Raw genomic sequence first — 17,936 nt, forward strand, 5'->3', positions numbered from 1 at the left:
TCTTCATTTTTAAAACCGAACTGACGCCTCTGTGATACATCCTCACGCATGTCACAGCCGTGATCCTGAATTCAGTTAAATTACATTACTCCTACAACAAATGCCTCGGCTGTCTGTGTATGTGCTGTATCAGTTTGTTCCATTCAGGATCATAGAGAATAAAGTTTTTTCCTTATATCGTGCAAAAGGCAGGAAACACCCAGGACATTTCCCCGCTCCCTGACACACACACACACACACACACACACACACAGTCCAGCAAATTCACACTTAGCAGCAGTTTAGTGTGTTCAGTGTCAGTTTCCTCCCACAGTCCAAAGACAGGCTCCGGTAACTGGTGACTTAAAACCGCCTGTTTTTGTGAATGAGTTTGAATCTCAATGCTCTGAGGAGGCAACAAAAATAAATATGTAACTATAAAGAGGTAAACAAAAACAACAAAAAGCCAATTACAAAAGAATCTGTTTAACGGTTCTCAAGAAGATGAAATGAAAAAAACCTCATCAGAGACATCTTCTATACTTCAGATACTGATGGTGAGATTCAGATGGCTGTTTTTATTGGACCATGGAAAAACTCTATCTACAAACCACCATGGCTTGTCTTTCAAAGTACATGTAGAAGCCAGTGGATCCTGCTGCAGGAAAAAGGCCTCCTCAGGCAGTGAAGGGTCATTCTGGCTGCTCCCGCTGGCTCGGTAGCCCACGGCAATGACTTAAAAAGAATGTTTTTCTTAACTTCAGTCCAGGAAATTGCAGTTTTTTCTTGTGCAGTCTCATGATATTTTTATCCACAGAAAACGGACGAAAATAGGTCCAGAAATCCAAAGGTACTGAAATCCTTTTTCATACACAGCTTCCTTTATTACGACGATATTCTTTTTATGATCTGCCAAAAATGAAGAGCAGTAGGACAAACACTGGGGCTCAGCTGTGCAGACAGACAGAGGTACAGGTGTGTTCTGATCAGAATGACACATGGTGACACACATAAAACGCTGCAAAAATAAAATGACGATGTCTCTTAGTTTACAGCATTTCAAGAATGAGGTAGATCTTGGACGTATTTTATTTTATTATACGAAGCTGATTTTCTTATATCTACACTGGACTCGTTCCTCTGTTGAACTCTGATTTCTATTGTTTTAACTTCCTGTCCTTTTTTTTTTTGTAACTGTCTTTTCTCCTGTTTTCACCTGCAGCCGCCTCCTCTTCACAGAAGAGTACAAAAAAATTGTTTTCACTGTGCAAACACACAAATACACAAACAGCTGGAAGAAATTTGCAGGACCCTCCTCCAATCAGTTCATCATTCTGTGTTTCTCTGGATTGACTGTAGCCTTTCAACGTGTTGCAAGAGCTCAGAATACGTTTGTCATCGACTTCATGTGAATGCTCCAACAGTCGTGATCCGAGCTGAAATCTTTCAGAAGATGCCTGCTGTGACCAACAGCGGCCTCTGAGCTCTGAGGTTTCCTTTACTTTGATCACACCTGGTGAAATGAAATCATCATCGTCACACAGTCCTCCTGCTCCTATATTTGGTCCGTCATATTTCTGCCAACTCGCTGCTCACAGACGCGGAGCATACAGCACACACAGTTTCTCCACACAACAACCAAATGTGAGGCATCTGTGTTCGGTGACTGGTCATGTGTTTAACACTGTGTCCATGTGCAGAGACAAGAGCTTCACAGTGTTAGAGACACAAAGTCTACACACACACAAGCTCTCATGTTCACTCTGGCATTTCTGTTCATTTAACAGAATCATAACTATCCCATTTTTATTTTACTACAATAATAAATCATGTCACATTATATGACAGGTTATATTGGAGATTAACAAATGTTTCTCTTTATCGATTTGTATTGTAGTGAAAGAATATTCACATATAAGACACATGTATTCACCTCTGGCTGTCTACACTGCAAAGTAGTGAAAATGTGTATAGAAACATGACCAAACACACAGCTAACTTCTTTAAAGATTAAAATTAAGGCGTGGTCCTGGGTCCTGTTCCATGTTTTCTTTTTTTCTTCTCACAAATAAATGTGTTTAGGCCCCGAGTGAAAGCTGTGAGGATGTTTTCTGCTTTGAATAAAACCCTCTGGGCCACTGCCAATCTACACGCCACAGCAAATACACAGCTCAGCACGTTTTAGATGAGTTCAGGGAAAGGTTAGTGGGAGTACAGGTAATTCCCACATGTAGCCTCCTCTCTTCATCTTTCCATCCATAGAATAATGTGCGCAGACATGTGTACTGAGGTAACTGTAATATATTGCATAACACATGTACATCTAATGCAATAAGGCATAACAGGACTTAGCGCAACATTACACAGACAACCTGATTCTCACCTTCGTGGAATCAACAACTGAGTCAAATGTCAGTAAATCTAAAGTTGGCACCCATGTCTCTCAGCCTCTGCCAGAAAGGCTGTGTCTTTATTTTGTTATTTTATGGAATCGATCAGCAGAGTGTGATTCAGCTGTAAGGCCTGGCCACCCGCCTGAAATCCATATATTCAATCATGTAGTGCAAACTGTTTGCCAAACAACAGGCAGCAGGGAAAATAAATGTTAGGGGAAAAGAAGCTTCAACCCAAAACATCCATGACTTTCTACAGCTGGAGTCTCGTGGGAGGAGACACCAGAGCAGACAGACCACATGTCCCGTGGAGCTCGGGTGGCTGTGAACATCTGGACATCTGGACTCGTCTGCTATCACTGATACCTGGCCTGTATAAGTAATGAAAAATGGATGGATGGATGGATGTCTCTATGCATGCTCTGTTTAAACTCAGCCTTCCTGCGCATCATTGAGTTCTAACTGACAACAGAGGAAGAAAAAAGCATATTCTAATGTTAAGTCACGACACCTGAGCTGCTGACTGCCGAACATGTGAGGGAACAGTTTCTCATTCAGAGCCAGGAAACTGCTTTGATCACTGAGACGTGACAGAAATAAATAAAATAAAATACAATAAAATAAAATAAAGTGCAGAACAAACAGTTTCTGCTGCTGCAAGACTTCCATCAGTGGCAGAATGGGTCACACATGCGTACTAACTGAAATTATAACTTACACTCACTGTCGTACTTTCTACAAGAGGTTAAGTGCTGCAAAAAAATCCCACACCTGAGTGTAACACATCCTGTGTAAGACACGAGCGTAATCAGCAGCTTTCAGTTTCAAGGTCAGTAAAAAAATCTCTCACCTCGAGCTGATTCAGGTGTCACACGTCTTCATTTCAGTCCGTCTGTGTGATGGATTATAATCAGCTCAGTGTGATGCAGCTCATTCATCAGTCAAACTCTCTGGGCTCCACAGCACGCAGCAGACCACCGAACTTAAAGGTCAGAGGTAAATATGCTTCACCTGGTGCACACCATTGATCTCACTCACACATGTATGCCCTCTCTCTGTGGGACAATAACATCCTCAGATTTACTAGAAGAAGAAGAAGAAGAAGTTCATTAATAACCTTTATCTTTTTTGGCTTTTATTCACGGTGTCATCTGCACGGTTCATTTTTCTTTTATAGTCTCTCTCTTTCTAAATGTTTTATCTTATGAATGATCTGAATTTAATCCTCTGAAGTCACTGTAGACCTTGTTCACTTCTCATGTCAAGACTTACTACACTTACACTTAGTAACTCGAGCATAAACAATAAACAATCACAATCTAGAACAGGAATTAAATTATATGCATTTTCTTTAAAGTAAAAAAATAAAAGACCAAACTGTACAGAAACGTACAGAGGACAGTGAAGGCCTTAACCTTTAAAGCTTTTGATGGTACAGAACTTTTGCGTGGACTGTTCCTCTTTATTCCACGAGCTGTGAAACAGACCATATGACAGCTGAGCCTGAGGAATGAAAGAATGATCCAGGACACACAGCAGGTAATTAGCACATATCTCTCCTAATCGCTCTGCACCCCACATGAATTTCAGCACTCATTATTGAGACAGATTTTCTATGATTCATCGCACTGCTGTGTGATTTACCACCAGGCAGTTGTCAGGCGAGAATTCATTACGCCATTAGAATGCAAATCCTCCTTGAAAAATAAAGCATCAATATGCACGGCGATGCCTTCGTTAGACGGTCATTTGGTTAATTGAGTCACTTTGTTTAAAGAGGGGATTAGCATATGAGCTAATCAAGGTCACTCCCCACAGCACCTGGTTCACACAGAGACAGCGCTCGCAGGCAGAACATGATGCTGCGGGGGGCAAACGTTGAGCCAGTTGCATTTTTGAATGATGTACTACAACAACACCAGATGACAATTGACAGAAGCGAGTAGTGAACTCCCACAACACAGGAGGCCAGGTGTGTTTGTCTATTGACAGAACATTTGTGTGTCCGGCCTGTAATCACAGCTGAGCTCCACCGATGTTTCCAGTGATGTGAAAAATGGATTTTGGCGCAGGAGTCGTCCAAACAGCTGGAGCAGAAAAATTCAGATCACAAACACGTTCTCAGCATGTGAGCTGCGCTTTCCCGCCACGGTACTTCAGATGTGCTTTTATTACACTGCATCAATTGCATCAATTTAAATTTACCACAGCAGTGTAAAGGAAAACATCATTAGGAAAATTAAACTGAAATGATAAAGGCTTTAGTAGCAACATAAACATCTGTAATATTAATATAATATAATATAATAAGCATTTGTCATCTGCTTGTTGAGGAGATGGAGCGTAAAGCTACAACAGTGAACATCCACTGCATCCTACATCATCATATACTGCATGTACACTTTGTTACAGACGAGTCCAGTGTGACCAGTAAACCTACATGTCCTCAGTGTGGCAGCAGACAGGGACGTCGATGTCCATGTTTGGCAGAGGGCAGCTTAACGTTTGGCTCCTGCTCCTCTCAAATCTGTCGGGTTAACATTGTGCCGACAGACTCGTCCCCGCGTGTCTGAATGAATTCGTGTACAGATAGAGAGGAAGAGCCTCGCACATTCACACATTCATCATCTGAACACACAGGCTCCGACGTGAACACAGGTCGTCCAGTTTCTAGGTCGTCCTCTTCAGACATTACACACTACAGGTACAAATTCCCAGAGGCACCTGGACCCATGAGTCAGCACTGATTCATACAGATACAGATCAAACCGACACACACACAAACACAAACACACACACACACACACACCAGTGTCCAGTCCCATTCAGCAGAAACACTGTCAGTAAACAGTGACACTGCTCACAGGGAACCTGTCAGAGGCTTAGATTACCACATCCAGGAGAAGGTTCTGGAGACGACTCAGCATCAGCCAGACAGGGTGCCAGGTTACAGGTGGACACAAGCAGGATGAACTGCGGAAAGTGTGGAGGTTCTCTGGACATCTGTCCCAAACAGGACACACAGACACACACAGAGGCTGAGGAGGAGAGGAGACGCTGAGTAATGGTTTGAGCTGCTGAGGCTGCAGAACAGTTCACTCAACACTGACGTGAACAGACTCTTTCTCCTGCATCTCTCTATCCAACATACACAGAATCACAGAGGTAACAACCTACAACACAATTACCAGCCATCTGCTACAACCATTATCACTTTCACATGCCCTGGATATTTGGGCACATTACCATGAGACAGAAATGCAGCCACACACTTGAAGACATCATGAGTGCTGCGTGGAGGCCGACGGGCAGAACGACACGCAGACTCGCACGCTGTTTACAGCCTCGCCATCACAGGCTGCCTCTGAGCCTGTACACACCAACCAGCAGCTTAAAAATGGACGAGAAAGCCTCAGGGACCAACGCAGGGAAAAACATCACCACCTGCAGCAATTTTTCAAGCATCTCTACGGGGGCAGGACCATTTCTGAGTTCAGTGGCCCCCCCGCTGTTCTAATGACAACTGACCAAGCTGATCCCTGTTCAGTAAACATATCAGCCTGTGAGAATATAAGGCTTACTCTGTGGGCACATGTTCAACCTTTAATGGATGTCCTGTCAAAAGAAAAAAGAAATCTTCTCTGTTTATTTTTTCCTCTTATTCCGTAGGCCTCCAGAGAAGTATCCTCCAAACGTGACTGGAAATATACTTCAAAATAAACAGATTCCATTTTCTAAATGCCAGAAGATATTTCCTTTGTATTGGGTGCTTGCTTTCAGTGCACCAAACTCAAAGCACGTTGGATGAAATGAAGCCATTTAACTGTCCATCTGTCATGGTTTGGGCACAGCCAAGTGTGTGTGTGTGTGTGTTTTTAGCTTCACATATGCTTTAGCTGAATGTGTATTCAGAGGGTTTGGGATCAACTTCTTGTGGTGGGGATTTTAAAATCAGCCTTCAGTGATGTGTGTGTGTGTGTGTGTGTGTGTGTGTGTGTGTGTGTGAAACACACCTGTACGAACGGAACCAGTGAAAAATGGAAGACACCAAAGTCCGATGTTATCCTCCTCCTGTTCCTTTCTCACAAACCACACACACTCTTTCTGTCCGTTGGTCTTCGTTATGAATTATTTGTTTCTCTGACATTAACAGAAGAAGATGAAACAAACAAACTATCCCTGCACGCGTTCGCATCCTGAAAAGAATCATCTTACTGTTCCGGGGACTGTGGTCTGCGTCCAGAACATATCTGGATGATGAAGGTGCGTTCAGGAAGTCTGTAGCACAGCGTTTGTGACAATCACAGTGTCAGACCAAGAACATAATAATAATAATAATAATAATAATAATAATAATAATAATAATAATAATAATAATAATACATCAAATTTGTATAGCGCTTTTCCGGGTGCTCAAAGATGCTGGACAAGGAGTTTTACTTTCTTGCGTGTAGGTCAACAGCCTCTCTCCCAGACATGTCCTTCATCTCCAGTCTTTCTTTGACAAGGTTAAAAAGACATATTTACTGAATGGAAATGGAAATTATTTCATAACTATTAATGACTTTATCGGACATTTATAACGGAGCAGCTGCAACAAGAAAACATGTCCCACATCATTATTAGACAAACATCTCATGGAGATACAGCTGAGTTTATCAATGCTTCACTGAATCCGTTCACCAGTTCCTGTAAATGATCACTTACAGTCCATTTACATTATCACAAGCCATTCATTACTCACTGTTCACTGAATGGACTGTTTCTGGTGATTTACAGTAAACAACGAATGGATTCTGGAGCTTTTTAAAGAAGTAAGAAGCAGGAAACGATGATCAGATAACTCTCCCACAATGCCTCAGTTCTTCTCCTCTTCTGAGGAAGTGTGAGTGATCTCTCTGCAGATGACGTATCTGACCAGCAGAACCACAGGACTCAGACTTCGTGCTGAAGGCGATGACGCACCGCTGAGGATGAGGACACTCTGGAAACCCAATATCCCTGAGCACCCGAGTAGAAAGGGAATGTCAAAGGTGAGATGAGCCGCGATCCAACGAGCCATGGCAGAAAACCCAACCCCCAAAACCCAGCACCAACAGAACTACTTGAATTCCAGCATCTTACTGCACATTAACACTCGAGAAAACATCAGCTGTTTTAGCTATCTTAACCTCAAATCTGCCCACATGAACAAGGAGTAATGTTTTTAACACACTCAAGTGAGTGTTACACACTTTCACACATTATAATGTGTTTAATTAATGACTGTAGTTTCTGAAATGAGACTTCAGCATCTAAGGATGCAGAAACCTGTCTAGATGAATCTGCACCTCTGCAACATGTTACCCAGCATTCCCTTGGGCACTGGAGCCATTACCCATCATCCCCCAGGGACCTGTCACCATCTCCAGGTGGGTGTTCTCTCTTGAGACGTGCGATCTGCTCTCGTCATTTATCTCAGTTGGAACGTGTGCGATGAGAAACACAGCAGGAAGAACGGTTCCTGTGTGTGAACCAACAGCGGCAGTTCAGAGTGATCTCTTTTTTAACCTTTATTTGTTCAAGGAGGGTTTTATTCTTGTGCTTTGTGTAACCTCACTTCACTAAAGAGAAGCTGACAGTTTGTATCTGTACCTCAGCTGAGGTTTGACAGATTACTGGTCCTTACTGGGAGTGGAATGTTTTACTGGTTGTAAAATAAACAACATTCCCTTCTTGTGCAGCCGAGTCATCCATCCACTCTCCCACTGAGGCGTGATCAGGTGTCAAAAGCACAGATTTAATGTCGTCATCAGATCACTGGAGCACACGGTGCATATTTTAATGTGCACTGAACATTATTTGGTTGTTATACTCAATTATTATACTCAAAACCAGAACAAACCTCGCCACCAGTGCAGACGCCGTGCTGGTTCACGTCTCCACCGTGCTGCACCTGGCCCGTCTGTGCTGTGTAAATCTGTGATGCAGAAAACCTGAGCACAGGTCAAACCTTTGTCGTTTTCAACTCTATGACGATTTCCAGGGGAGGCGAGACACTCGGCTACAACATGGACCAAAAAAAAAAAAAAAAAATGGGAGAGAAAAACAAGATTTAGGAAACAACATAACAGCAACCCTGTTATGTTACTGCGTTATATTAGCGGAGTAAATGTGTGTGTCAAATTTCTAATTTCAAGATCCATGGGATTATAAATCCCATAGAACATAAAAGAAAAAGAATTAGACTCAATCATGGATTCTACTCATATTTCTAAACGAGAGTAGCTGCAACAAATTACCTCCGAGTAAACCTGAAGGCATGATGGGACGCACTGTTCTGATACTGTTCTGCTGTATCACGTTTGAACCTGTGCCTGTTCAGTCAGAGCACTTCTGTCTGCCTTTAAGTGCAGGACAGAGGCTTTCGCTTCAATTGTTAAGTCTTAAAATGTCAAGTTCCCACTTTGTTGCCACAAAAAAAAAAAAAAGAACAAAATGACAATATGATGCAGGCCACAAACACACTGTGACACATGAGTCTTAATGCACCTGTGTGAATGTGAAACTCACAAATGACCAAGCACATTATTCCAAACACATTTATTACAGTGATGTATCCGTACACCTGCTGTTTCCCAGCAGGGAGGAACCATCACATCAGAGAGTTCAGTGTTTACATCTGGATTTACATTCAAATACAACTAATTAAAACGGACTTCATTTTCACATCTGGATTCACAACAACATCAGTAAAAGCTTTTCCTCATGGGTTTGACCAGTATGAAGCTACATCACCTCTCATGATGTCCCACCCTCAGACCTGATCCTGAACGGTGGCTGCATGCAGATCAGGCAGGGAAGCCTCGTACATTAACAGTTCAGGTATCTTCATGCCCAGTGTTGTGTCTCTAACTAAGAGTGAGAGATGTACCTGAGGACATGTGATCACCATGCTGCTGTGTTACAGCTGAGGTTTGATTTACTCTTTCTTAAACTGCGATTCAAAACTGGGACATAACTTTACAAGCTTTAGTGCCGTTACCTACTTTATTATATTCGACCCACCGGCTGTTTTTCAGAGACTGTCCATCCTGAGTTTAGCTCCAGCGGTCAGACCCAAAATAAAACCATGGTACTTCTGTATCAAATGCAGTCAGATACACTAATTATGATGTTTAATTTTTTGAAATATTGCCACTTTTTGCTAATCTACATCAAACCTGTCAGAACGGCACAACCATCTGTCAGAAGCAGAAATATTTTCTACAGTCCAGGCTCGGAGCAGTGAAACCAAGCTAAACTGAACCTGGTGTGAATGTGCAACAGAAAAAGCACAAAGGGAGCAATAAGAAGCCTGTGCTGCAAAGAGACTCTCCCAGTGGAGACGCAGCCTTGATGCTCATCTCTCACTGCCAAGTAAATACAGCCACTGTCCTAACGAGTGGGTGGAAGAGCAAGAGGTGTCTGGGAAAGATGTGTAACTCCCACGTCTGACATGAGGAGAAGTAAAGGAGCCGTTCCTTCCATGCTAACCATGTCCAGTGCTGCACAGCGGCCTGAACAGAACAGGGATTATAAAAAATATTAGGAACAAGGCTGATGATGAAGCCACCGCCAGGTTCAAAACCTTCCCAAGTCCCACCAGATGACTATGAAGATCAAAGCCAGAGACATTTATAATAATGACCTCCTCTAAAAAGAGAAACAGGAAAATATCAAAGATCTATGTACACACAGGAAGGGAAAGCAGCACTTCAAGTAAATGTGAAGGGGAATGTCTAGAAAATAAGTGTGAAAGAATTGATTCTGGCAGTTTCTGGCTGATCTTTGGGGTCAAGCCAATAAAATTAAAGATACGAAGAGAAATGAAAAGAGGGAGAAAGAAGTTCACATGAGAATGAGCTGTGAAAAAACTGTTGTCTCAAAGTGAATGGGAATAAAAACAGTGAATCCTCTTTTCTTTTTTTTGCTGTTGATTTCAGTACTCGCTCTGTTCATCCTACCTCTCTCTTTCTCTTTCTTGTTCGTCTATCAGCATCCTGAGATGTCTTTGGTTTTGTTGCGTCGTTGGAAGCGCGTGTCAGCGGGATCGAAACCTTGCTCGCAGGCTCCGAACAGAGCCCAGCTGGGAGTCTTGGCGACGTAGTCCAAAGCTGAGAAGCTCTGCTGTCCCCCGCTCTCCTCGTGAGCCTGGACCAGCTCCTGGAAACGCTCATAGTCAATCCACGTCCACCACTCACCGTCCACCTTGAACTGACAGCACAAGTGAAAGGGAGTGAGAGAAGTCAGGAGAGAGGCTTTTATTAGAAGCAGACATTTGCTGGCCTCTGAAATCTTTCTCAGGCCTTTACACCGACACCTGGAATTCATTTATATAAACCAATATAAGGTGTGTGGACACAGACAGAGAGAACTGGACAACCACTGACTGAAGTCACGCACAGACAGAAAATTGCTGCATTTTCCAAATTTAAACAACAAAGAATTCACAGATGTGATCAAAAAGACCAGCAGTGATTGCGGAGCACGTTGCTCCACATCGACCACCTGCTGTTAGTTCAGCCTTTTCTTTTTTCTAAGGTTGCAGGTTCACCAGCTCCACCTCCTCCCTTCTCCTCACATCTCTTCTTTTATCAATCATTGGTTCTTACTCCTTCAACCAAGTCGCCGTCCATCGTAGCAAAGAGAAAAGGGAGATAAATGGAAGGAGCTGAAAAGAGTGTGTGTGTGTATTTATTTGTGAGAGACACACTAATGACCAGAGAGAGGACGAACAGCTTGTGTGTGTGACGGAGAGGGATAGCCTCTAACATCCCTCTGCCTCTCTAATCCTGGTTGTTTTCCCACACCAGTGCAGGGGGTGAAGAGCGCGCCCTCTGCCTTCCCAGCATGCACTGCTGCTCTCCAGGTGATTCAATACCATATTTCCCTCGTTGTCTGCAAAGGTGAGAAAGACTGAGAAGAAACAGGGAGCGACACATGACCCAAACCTTTCCCCTGGCGTTCAGTGCTGTTTACAGCAGCGTGCAGCAAAAGGCTGATCTTCCAAACGCTCTTTGATGACTTGAACTCACTTGTGTTATTTGGAGTTTTTTGATAAGATGCAAAATGGTGCAAAGTTGTCACCAGGGACGCCTGTTGTGCTTTTAGCTCTCAGCATTTAAATGTTTTCAAAAGCTCTTTCAGGTTCGTGCCTGCTTTAGCCAGACCCCCCCCCGTGTGCACTGGGTTAGCTTGTTTAAAATTCTCAGGCTTCTACCAAACTGCTCCTGATACTGTAAAGCACATTCTGAGAAAAGACAGCAACTCAAAATAACCAAATGTACTCATGGAGGAGTAACATCTATTTGCACAGTTAAAGACTTTCCTGCTGGAGACGACGGCCCACTGAGGGCGTAACAGCATTAAGGGTTTGAGTGTTAGCCTGCTTCAGCCACCAGAGAAAAGCTACCCGCTGCATTGCTAATGAGGCCAGAGAGAGGGGGGAACTAAAGCAACGTCTACTGGGAGTTAATGTTTCTGTTAATGAGAAGGGATGATATTTATTCAGCCGGTATCTCTGCAAACAATTTTAGTCTCTAAGCAACAAAGCAAAGTTGGAAGAGAACAAGACACCCTGTTGTTTTTACTAACAGCGACTTTGCTGAGGATCACAGAGGACGCTGAGGACAGCTTCTTCACTGAGCACCACAGGAGGTAACTTCATGCATGAGCAATGAGCTGTACAGTACTTTCACACGGATGTCTCATGCTGTCTTTAGAGACTAAAACGTCAGAGAGACTTGGAAGTAAATCACCCTTGCTTCTCCCACAACCTTGAAGCCTCAGTGCGGAGCAGCAGACTCCCACCACTGACTTTGGCCTCCTCTGATTGGTCAGAAGAGGGAGACTCACTCAGATCTCTGCACTGCTGCGAGGATGTGCAATGGGTCTGAGTGACAGAGGCCTTTGACAGCACCTCTCCATGTTAATATGGGCTGGGGAATATTCTGACTAAAATAGTTTTTAAAAAGTTACAAACTATAGCTTCAATTTCCACAACTGGTGTGACGATCAAAGGAAACCATCCTGGAGTAAAGTGTCTGTGTGAGCTCCTGTTTTCTAATAATTAGAGTTACTTCCTGTTAGATGCTTAGCAGGAGGCTAAAGGAGACATTTGTCCCTTACAATAATAATAAATAATAATAAATAAATCTGACATGATGTTTGACTGCAAAACCAGATGGTTTCACTCAGACTTTGAAACAGACAAACTGAACAGCAGCAGGAGTCCACAGGAACACCTGGGAGGTTTGTGTCTTAACTGTGTCTTATCTGTTCTCTTCTTTACACTGAGGAAAAAAAGATGAAGAAAGCAGAGGAGAGAAGAAAGAGAAGAGATGAAAGAGAGACAGCTGATAAACGAGGGGAGAACAAGGGGTGAGAGAAGCAAAGATGCAGAGAGAAAGAAATGCCCATCGATGGAAGGATCCCAGGGACTGAAAGGGAACTAATGATGATGACATGTCAATGCAGAGGATCTATCTGTGTGTGTTAAACACACACACACACACACACACACACACACACACACACACACACACACACACACACACACACACCTCTGATGTCTTTTAAAGGACTACATCAAACAGTGAAATCATCCAACTGGAACTCTTCGGATCTGAGGACTGAAGCACGCACGGCTGATGTGATGTGTTTCAAACTCTGCTGTTACGCAAGTTAACATTAAAACCTGGAGGACTTCAGACTCTGGCTTCTCTTCCTGTTGAGACTGTGCTGCATGAAGACATTCAGGATGCTGAAGACACTTAACAGAACAGCATCAGACTCTCCATTCACAGGAGGAACCTAAAAATGCCTCCGCTTCCCAAACTCTGCTGGATTATTGATGACCGCCCAAAAACAGCAGCGTGCGCACACACACGCACACACGCACGCGCACACACACACACACACACGCACACGCACACACACACACGCACACACGCACACACACATCTGTAAACACTGACACGGGGAGGCACTCATGCTGAACGTTCGAGTTTTTGATTAAGCTTTAATTTTCATCTTATTCTCCGTTTCCTTTTCTACTCGAGCGTCTGTGTCCTCGTTTCAGTTGCAGTTTAACAGCGATGAACTGATTCTGATACATGAACTCATTTACTGGCTGATCCCAGCCGCTGATTTTAAACCTGTACTCCAGCACATTCAAACATTAACACAGTGAACAGCTTTTTGTGTGGAACGTCTCACGCTGCATCACATGCATCTACATTTCCTTCACCTGACACACTCCCTTTTCTTCAGCTGTAGCTTTGTTTCAGCCACGCAGGGCACTTTCTCGCTCACGCATCATTTAACTCACTGTCCTCAATAACCATGTATTTTGGCTTGTCACTCAAACGAGTGTACCTGCATTAGCCCCGCCCTCTGCTTGCACGCTCTCACCTGTCATGATGTTAACCATTCCTGACAAGCATCTTGAGTGGGCAGCTGTCATCTCATCTACAGTAAGTAAATCACACAAGTTTTAAAAAAAAAATAAAGTCAGTATGTGTCAACCACAAGAGTCAAGATGAGCAAAATCTACAGATAATCCACTGCAGATCTGATCTATTATTCATGAAGCAGCATTTTTTTATTCTGTAAACAGAATTAAGAGTAATTATTGGAATTATTAAATCTTTTCATGTTCAAGTTTTTTTTTTAGTTTAGGCATATTTCTCTCCTGTTATAATTTCTTATATTTCATTTCATATTTTCTAACTTTATATTTTTAAATTATTTGAAAATGTTGCTTTGGTTTCATTTAACTTTCTCACTGGAAATTTTTATACACGAGTGTCCTTCTCTGTCACACTCAGCGAAAACAGACACACAAAAATGTGTTTGTGTCCTGACACTGTTTTCAAGCGTACGTCAGTTTCCATATGAACATAGAGAAACAGACATTCACACGGTGGGGGAGGAAAAAGCATAGCTGGAGATACAACAGACACAGTGAGTGCAAGACACTGTTCACTCTCCTCACGGTGGCTCAGCTATTACTGAACAGGCAGATAGATCCGGTCTCAGAGCACCAGGCACTAACACTGCAGTCTGCACGACTGGGTGCAGGAAGTGGAAGGAGATGGAAAGAATGTGTACATGAGTGCGTTTATTGAGAAACACTGACAGTCGTAGGCGAGAAGGTGGAAATAAATTACAGCGTCTAAAGCAGTTGCAGAATACATCATATCAATAATACAACAAGACAAAATCAAAACACCAATTTAAGAAGCAGGAACCTTCACTGGGTTTATGAGCTGTCTGGGAAGCTGCTCTGAGAGAAACTGGAGATAAAGGACGTGTGTGTTTGTGTCTCTGCAGCAGAAGGTACATCACCAGGTACACATTATTCATTAGGATGTGTGAAGGGATGCTAATGCAGTGTCCACTGTCTGTGGATACTGCATTAGCCAGTGAGCTACGCCTAATAATTATCCTGCAGACTGTGGCAGCCAATGAACATGTTACGTGACTACATTCAATTATACACTGGAACTAGTCAGAAACCAAAGCTATTTTTGATTTAATTAAGCTGAGTAGAGGGTAAACAGACCACTGGCCTATATATTAGCCCAGAAAATATAAATTTGGTCTTTTACGGCCAATAACTTGTTTCCTGAAAATCACATTTTTATGTTCAAATTCACGATCTAGCCAGATTACCAACCAATCACCAAAGAAAAAGATATAATCAAGAGCAAACTATAAGTATTTCTGAACAATCCCTTAAACCTTTTATATCAACACTAGGGCTGGAACAAACAATTATTTTCATTATCAAATCTGCTTTTTATTTTTCCACTTAATCATTTAGTCGATAAAATGTGAGAAAATAAGGGAAAATGCCGTCACTGTTCCCATGACAACAACTTAAAACAGTCTAAACCTCAAAGATATTCACTGAACGAGCACACAGGATGAAAAACATCCCCAAAATATTCACATCTGAGAAACTGGAACCGATGAATTCTTGGAAATTTTGGAAAAAAAACTGCTCAAATAAGAAGCCCATTCTGTCAATCCCTCGTCATCTGAGGAATGTTTAAGTTCCACATTTTGACTTAAACATGTTTGAACTACTTCAGCTTCAACAGGTGCAAGAGTTAAATACATAAATGCTGCAGACATGGTGTATTACGTAGTATTACGTAGTTATGCGTGACCCTCTGAAGCGGAGTTCTTACCTTGGTGTGTGCGATGAGCAAACAGTTGGAGTGCTCATGCTCGCAGGCAATCTCATACTGAGGCAACATGTCAGCCAGCTGCTGGACGAAGGCGACCACTTCCTGGTGCCAGGGGACATTAGCCATGGTCAGAGTGCTGGCAGAGCTTTCCCCACAGTACGTCACTCCCTGGACACACAAGAGCACAAGATCAGAAACAACTTTCCAGTATAATGACCCATATTTACTTTTGCAAAACAATAATATAACATGATCTGATTTTGTCAGTTAACTTTTAGTATCAAAGATGAAAGAAGCAGCAAATGTAAACACAAATACAAAAACATAAAAATGCAGCCTGTGAAGAGCAATCTCTTTAGGTATCTGCAAACCTATTTACCAATACCAGTATATCAGTGACAGTGCGGTCAGAGCCAGCAATAACAGCATTTAAATGTTATATTTAAATGAAAGTACTGAGATAAAGGGCTGGACACCATCTGATCGCAGTCTGAGATATAAAGGAATAAACTGCTGTTTTTCACAGAGCATCAATCAAAGTTCTCTGAAAAATCTGTGAATCTGACCAATGACAGCTCCTCCTGTTGTTCCCACGTTTCGTTGCCCCCTACATGACTTTAAGGGAAAGCAGTGCAGAGAAGTCTGATAAGTGACAAACAGGCTGATGACTGATGTCGCACCAAATCTACCCAGAGAAAAAAATGTCAGTCTTCTCCTGAGGTTCCTTCTTTCAGCAGCATCAGGAAAATGACATTTATCTATTAAACCTTAAGACTCATTTGTTTTAACGCTCAACAAGTTAATCAGTCGCTGGACAGTTTCCGTGACTTGTCAGTAGACACCATTGCTACTTGACACCATGGAGGTTAAAGCACTTCATTCATTGATAATTTGGGCAGCAAACCTCTAACATTACCCACCCTGAGTCATTATGGAGCAGAAACAAGGCATGTTGTATCGCACTGTGATGGCGGTGAATGGGCAACAACCCAGCAGATGAAATGTAGAAATGTATTAAGCACAATCATTGGGTTCATGCCATAAAAATAATGAAACTAATTAAATAAAAGAGCTGACTTTACATTTTAAAATCTATTTTTTTAGTCCAGAGTTTATTGTTGACAAAAATGTTTCACACACAGCAACAACAACCGATAATCTCTGGTAAACTCAGGAGCTGACACATAATTTCTCATTTGACTGTTGAGGAAAATGTAGGAAGTGAAAAACCATCTCGCCTCAGCCACAAAAATCGATCCAAACAACGGGCTGAAGGACGAGTGTTTTCTGATCAATACTGGGGAATCTGCGCTGTGGTTACCAGGGAAAGGAGGGAGAGAGAACAACAGCTCCCTTTGGCAGAGACAAACTATTGATGAGCTGAGAGCAGAAAGGTGTGAGGGAGCCATGAGGGGTGGAGTCTGTACGAACTGAAGCAGGCTCCACATCATCATCACCCTCAGATACTAGACCTGCATCAGCAACCAGAGCCATCATCACTGGTTTAAGCTGGGCTTTCACACAGATTCAATGTGTTTGGACTTTCAGGTTTCAGTCCCTGAAATAATCACAAACACTGCAGTTGTGTTTTTAACAAAAGCCAAAGTCACACACAAGTGCAGCATTTTGTTCCTTAGTTACAGTGATTAGTGATTCTGTGTTACAGTGTGCTGCCACATCCCGCTGAATTTTAATCAGTCACATTATTCACTTCAACATTTCTTACCAAGTTTCAATCTTCATACGCACAAATGTGCACACACACATTCGCACACACTCACACCACACACACAGACCGCCTGTGTGGCCGTGTGCTGCACTGGAGCCAAAGCAGCAGCTGTGCAACCTTAACTCTGCTGGCCAGGGACACTCTCTGATCCTCACTCAGGTATTTCATACCGGAATAAACAAAATTAACTCTTTGAGTGAGTGAGTGAGTGAGTGAGTGAGTGAGTGAATTCTTTTCATTAACATGTGCTAAGTGCTAAACGATGAAAATCTCAGCTGGTTAAAAACCACAGGTTTAAAAATAAGTTAGATTTTGCTCATTATTTTTGAGAAATTTACCTGTTTTTGATTTTGTTGAATGAATGAATGAATGTTTTAAGATGTTTAGTTAGAGGTTATGAAAAACCCTCAGGAAATGCCAAGGGATTATTCAGACTACTGTAAACCATCTCGGTGACTCTGAACTTCGGTCGGTTAAAGAGTTCTGTCCACTGAAAAAAAAAAGACATGTCCGGGGAAGAATGAAATACCAGATGTTTCATTATTTCACGGGAGCCATTCCCTAAATCCATTAAGCAGAATTTATACCCATGAAAAAAGCGGTTCGTCTCAGGAAAGA

At 42.5% G+C, this 17,936-nt stretch overlaps 1 protein-coding gene across 3 annotated transcripts in view; it reads right to left on the reverse strand.

Moving 5' to 3' along the window:
* Positions 1-8,283: 8,283 nt before the first annotated feature.
* The window catches only part of tyw1 (tRNA-yW synthesizing protein 1 homolog (S. cerevisiae)), a 40,228-nt gene continuing 30,575 nt past the window's right edge, over positions 8,284-17,936 (reverse strand). Inside the window, exons 15-17 of one of the 3 annotated variants that reach the window (XM_041047039.1) lie at positions 15,590-15,757; positions 10,358-10,607; positions 8,284-8,415 (exon numbers count right to left, since the gene is read on the reverse strand). In XM_041047039.1, coding sequence (XP_040902973.1) covers positions 10,386-10,607; positions 15,590-15,757 — 390 coding nt within the window. In that variant the 3' untranslated portion in view covers positions 8,284-8,415; positions 10,358-10,385. Of the gene's footprint in view, positions 8,416-9,116; positions 10,608-15,589; positions 15,758-17,936 lie in introns of those variants that run through there. The other 2 variants (XM_041047038.1, XM_041047037.1) reach the window with 2 other exon arrangements.

The sequence above is a fragment of the Toxotes jaculatrix genome, chromosome 9 (assembly GCF_017976425.1).
Source record: "Toxotes jaculatrix isolate fToxJac2 chromosome 9, fToxJac2.pri, whole genome shotgun sequence".
NCBI classification, from domain to species: Eukaryota; Metazoa; Chordata; class Actinopteri; family Toxotidae; genus Toxotes; species Toxotes jaculatrix.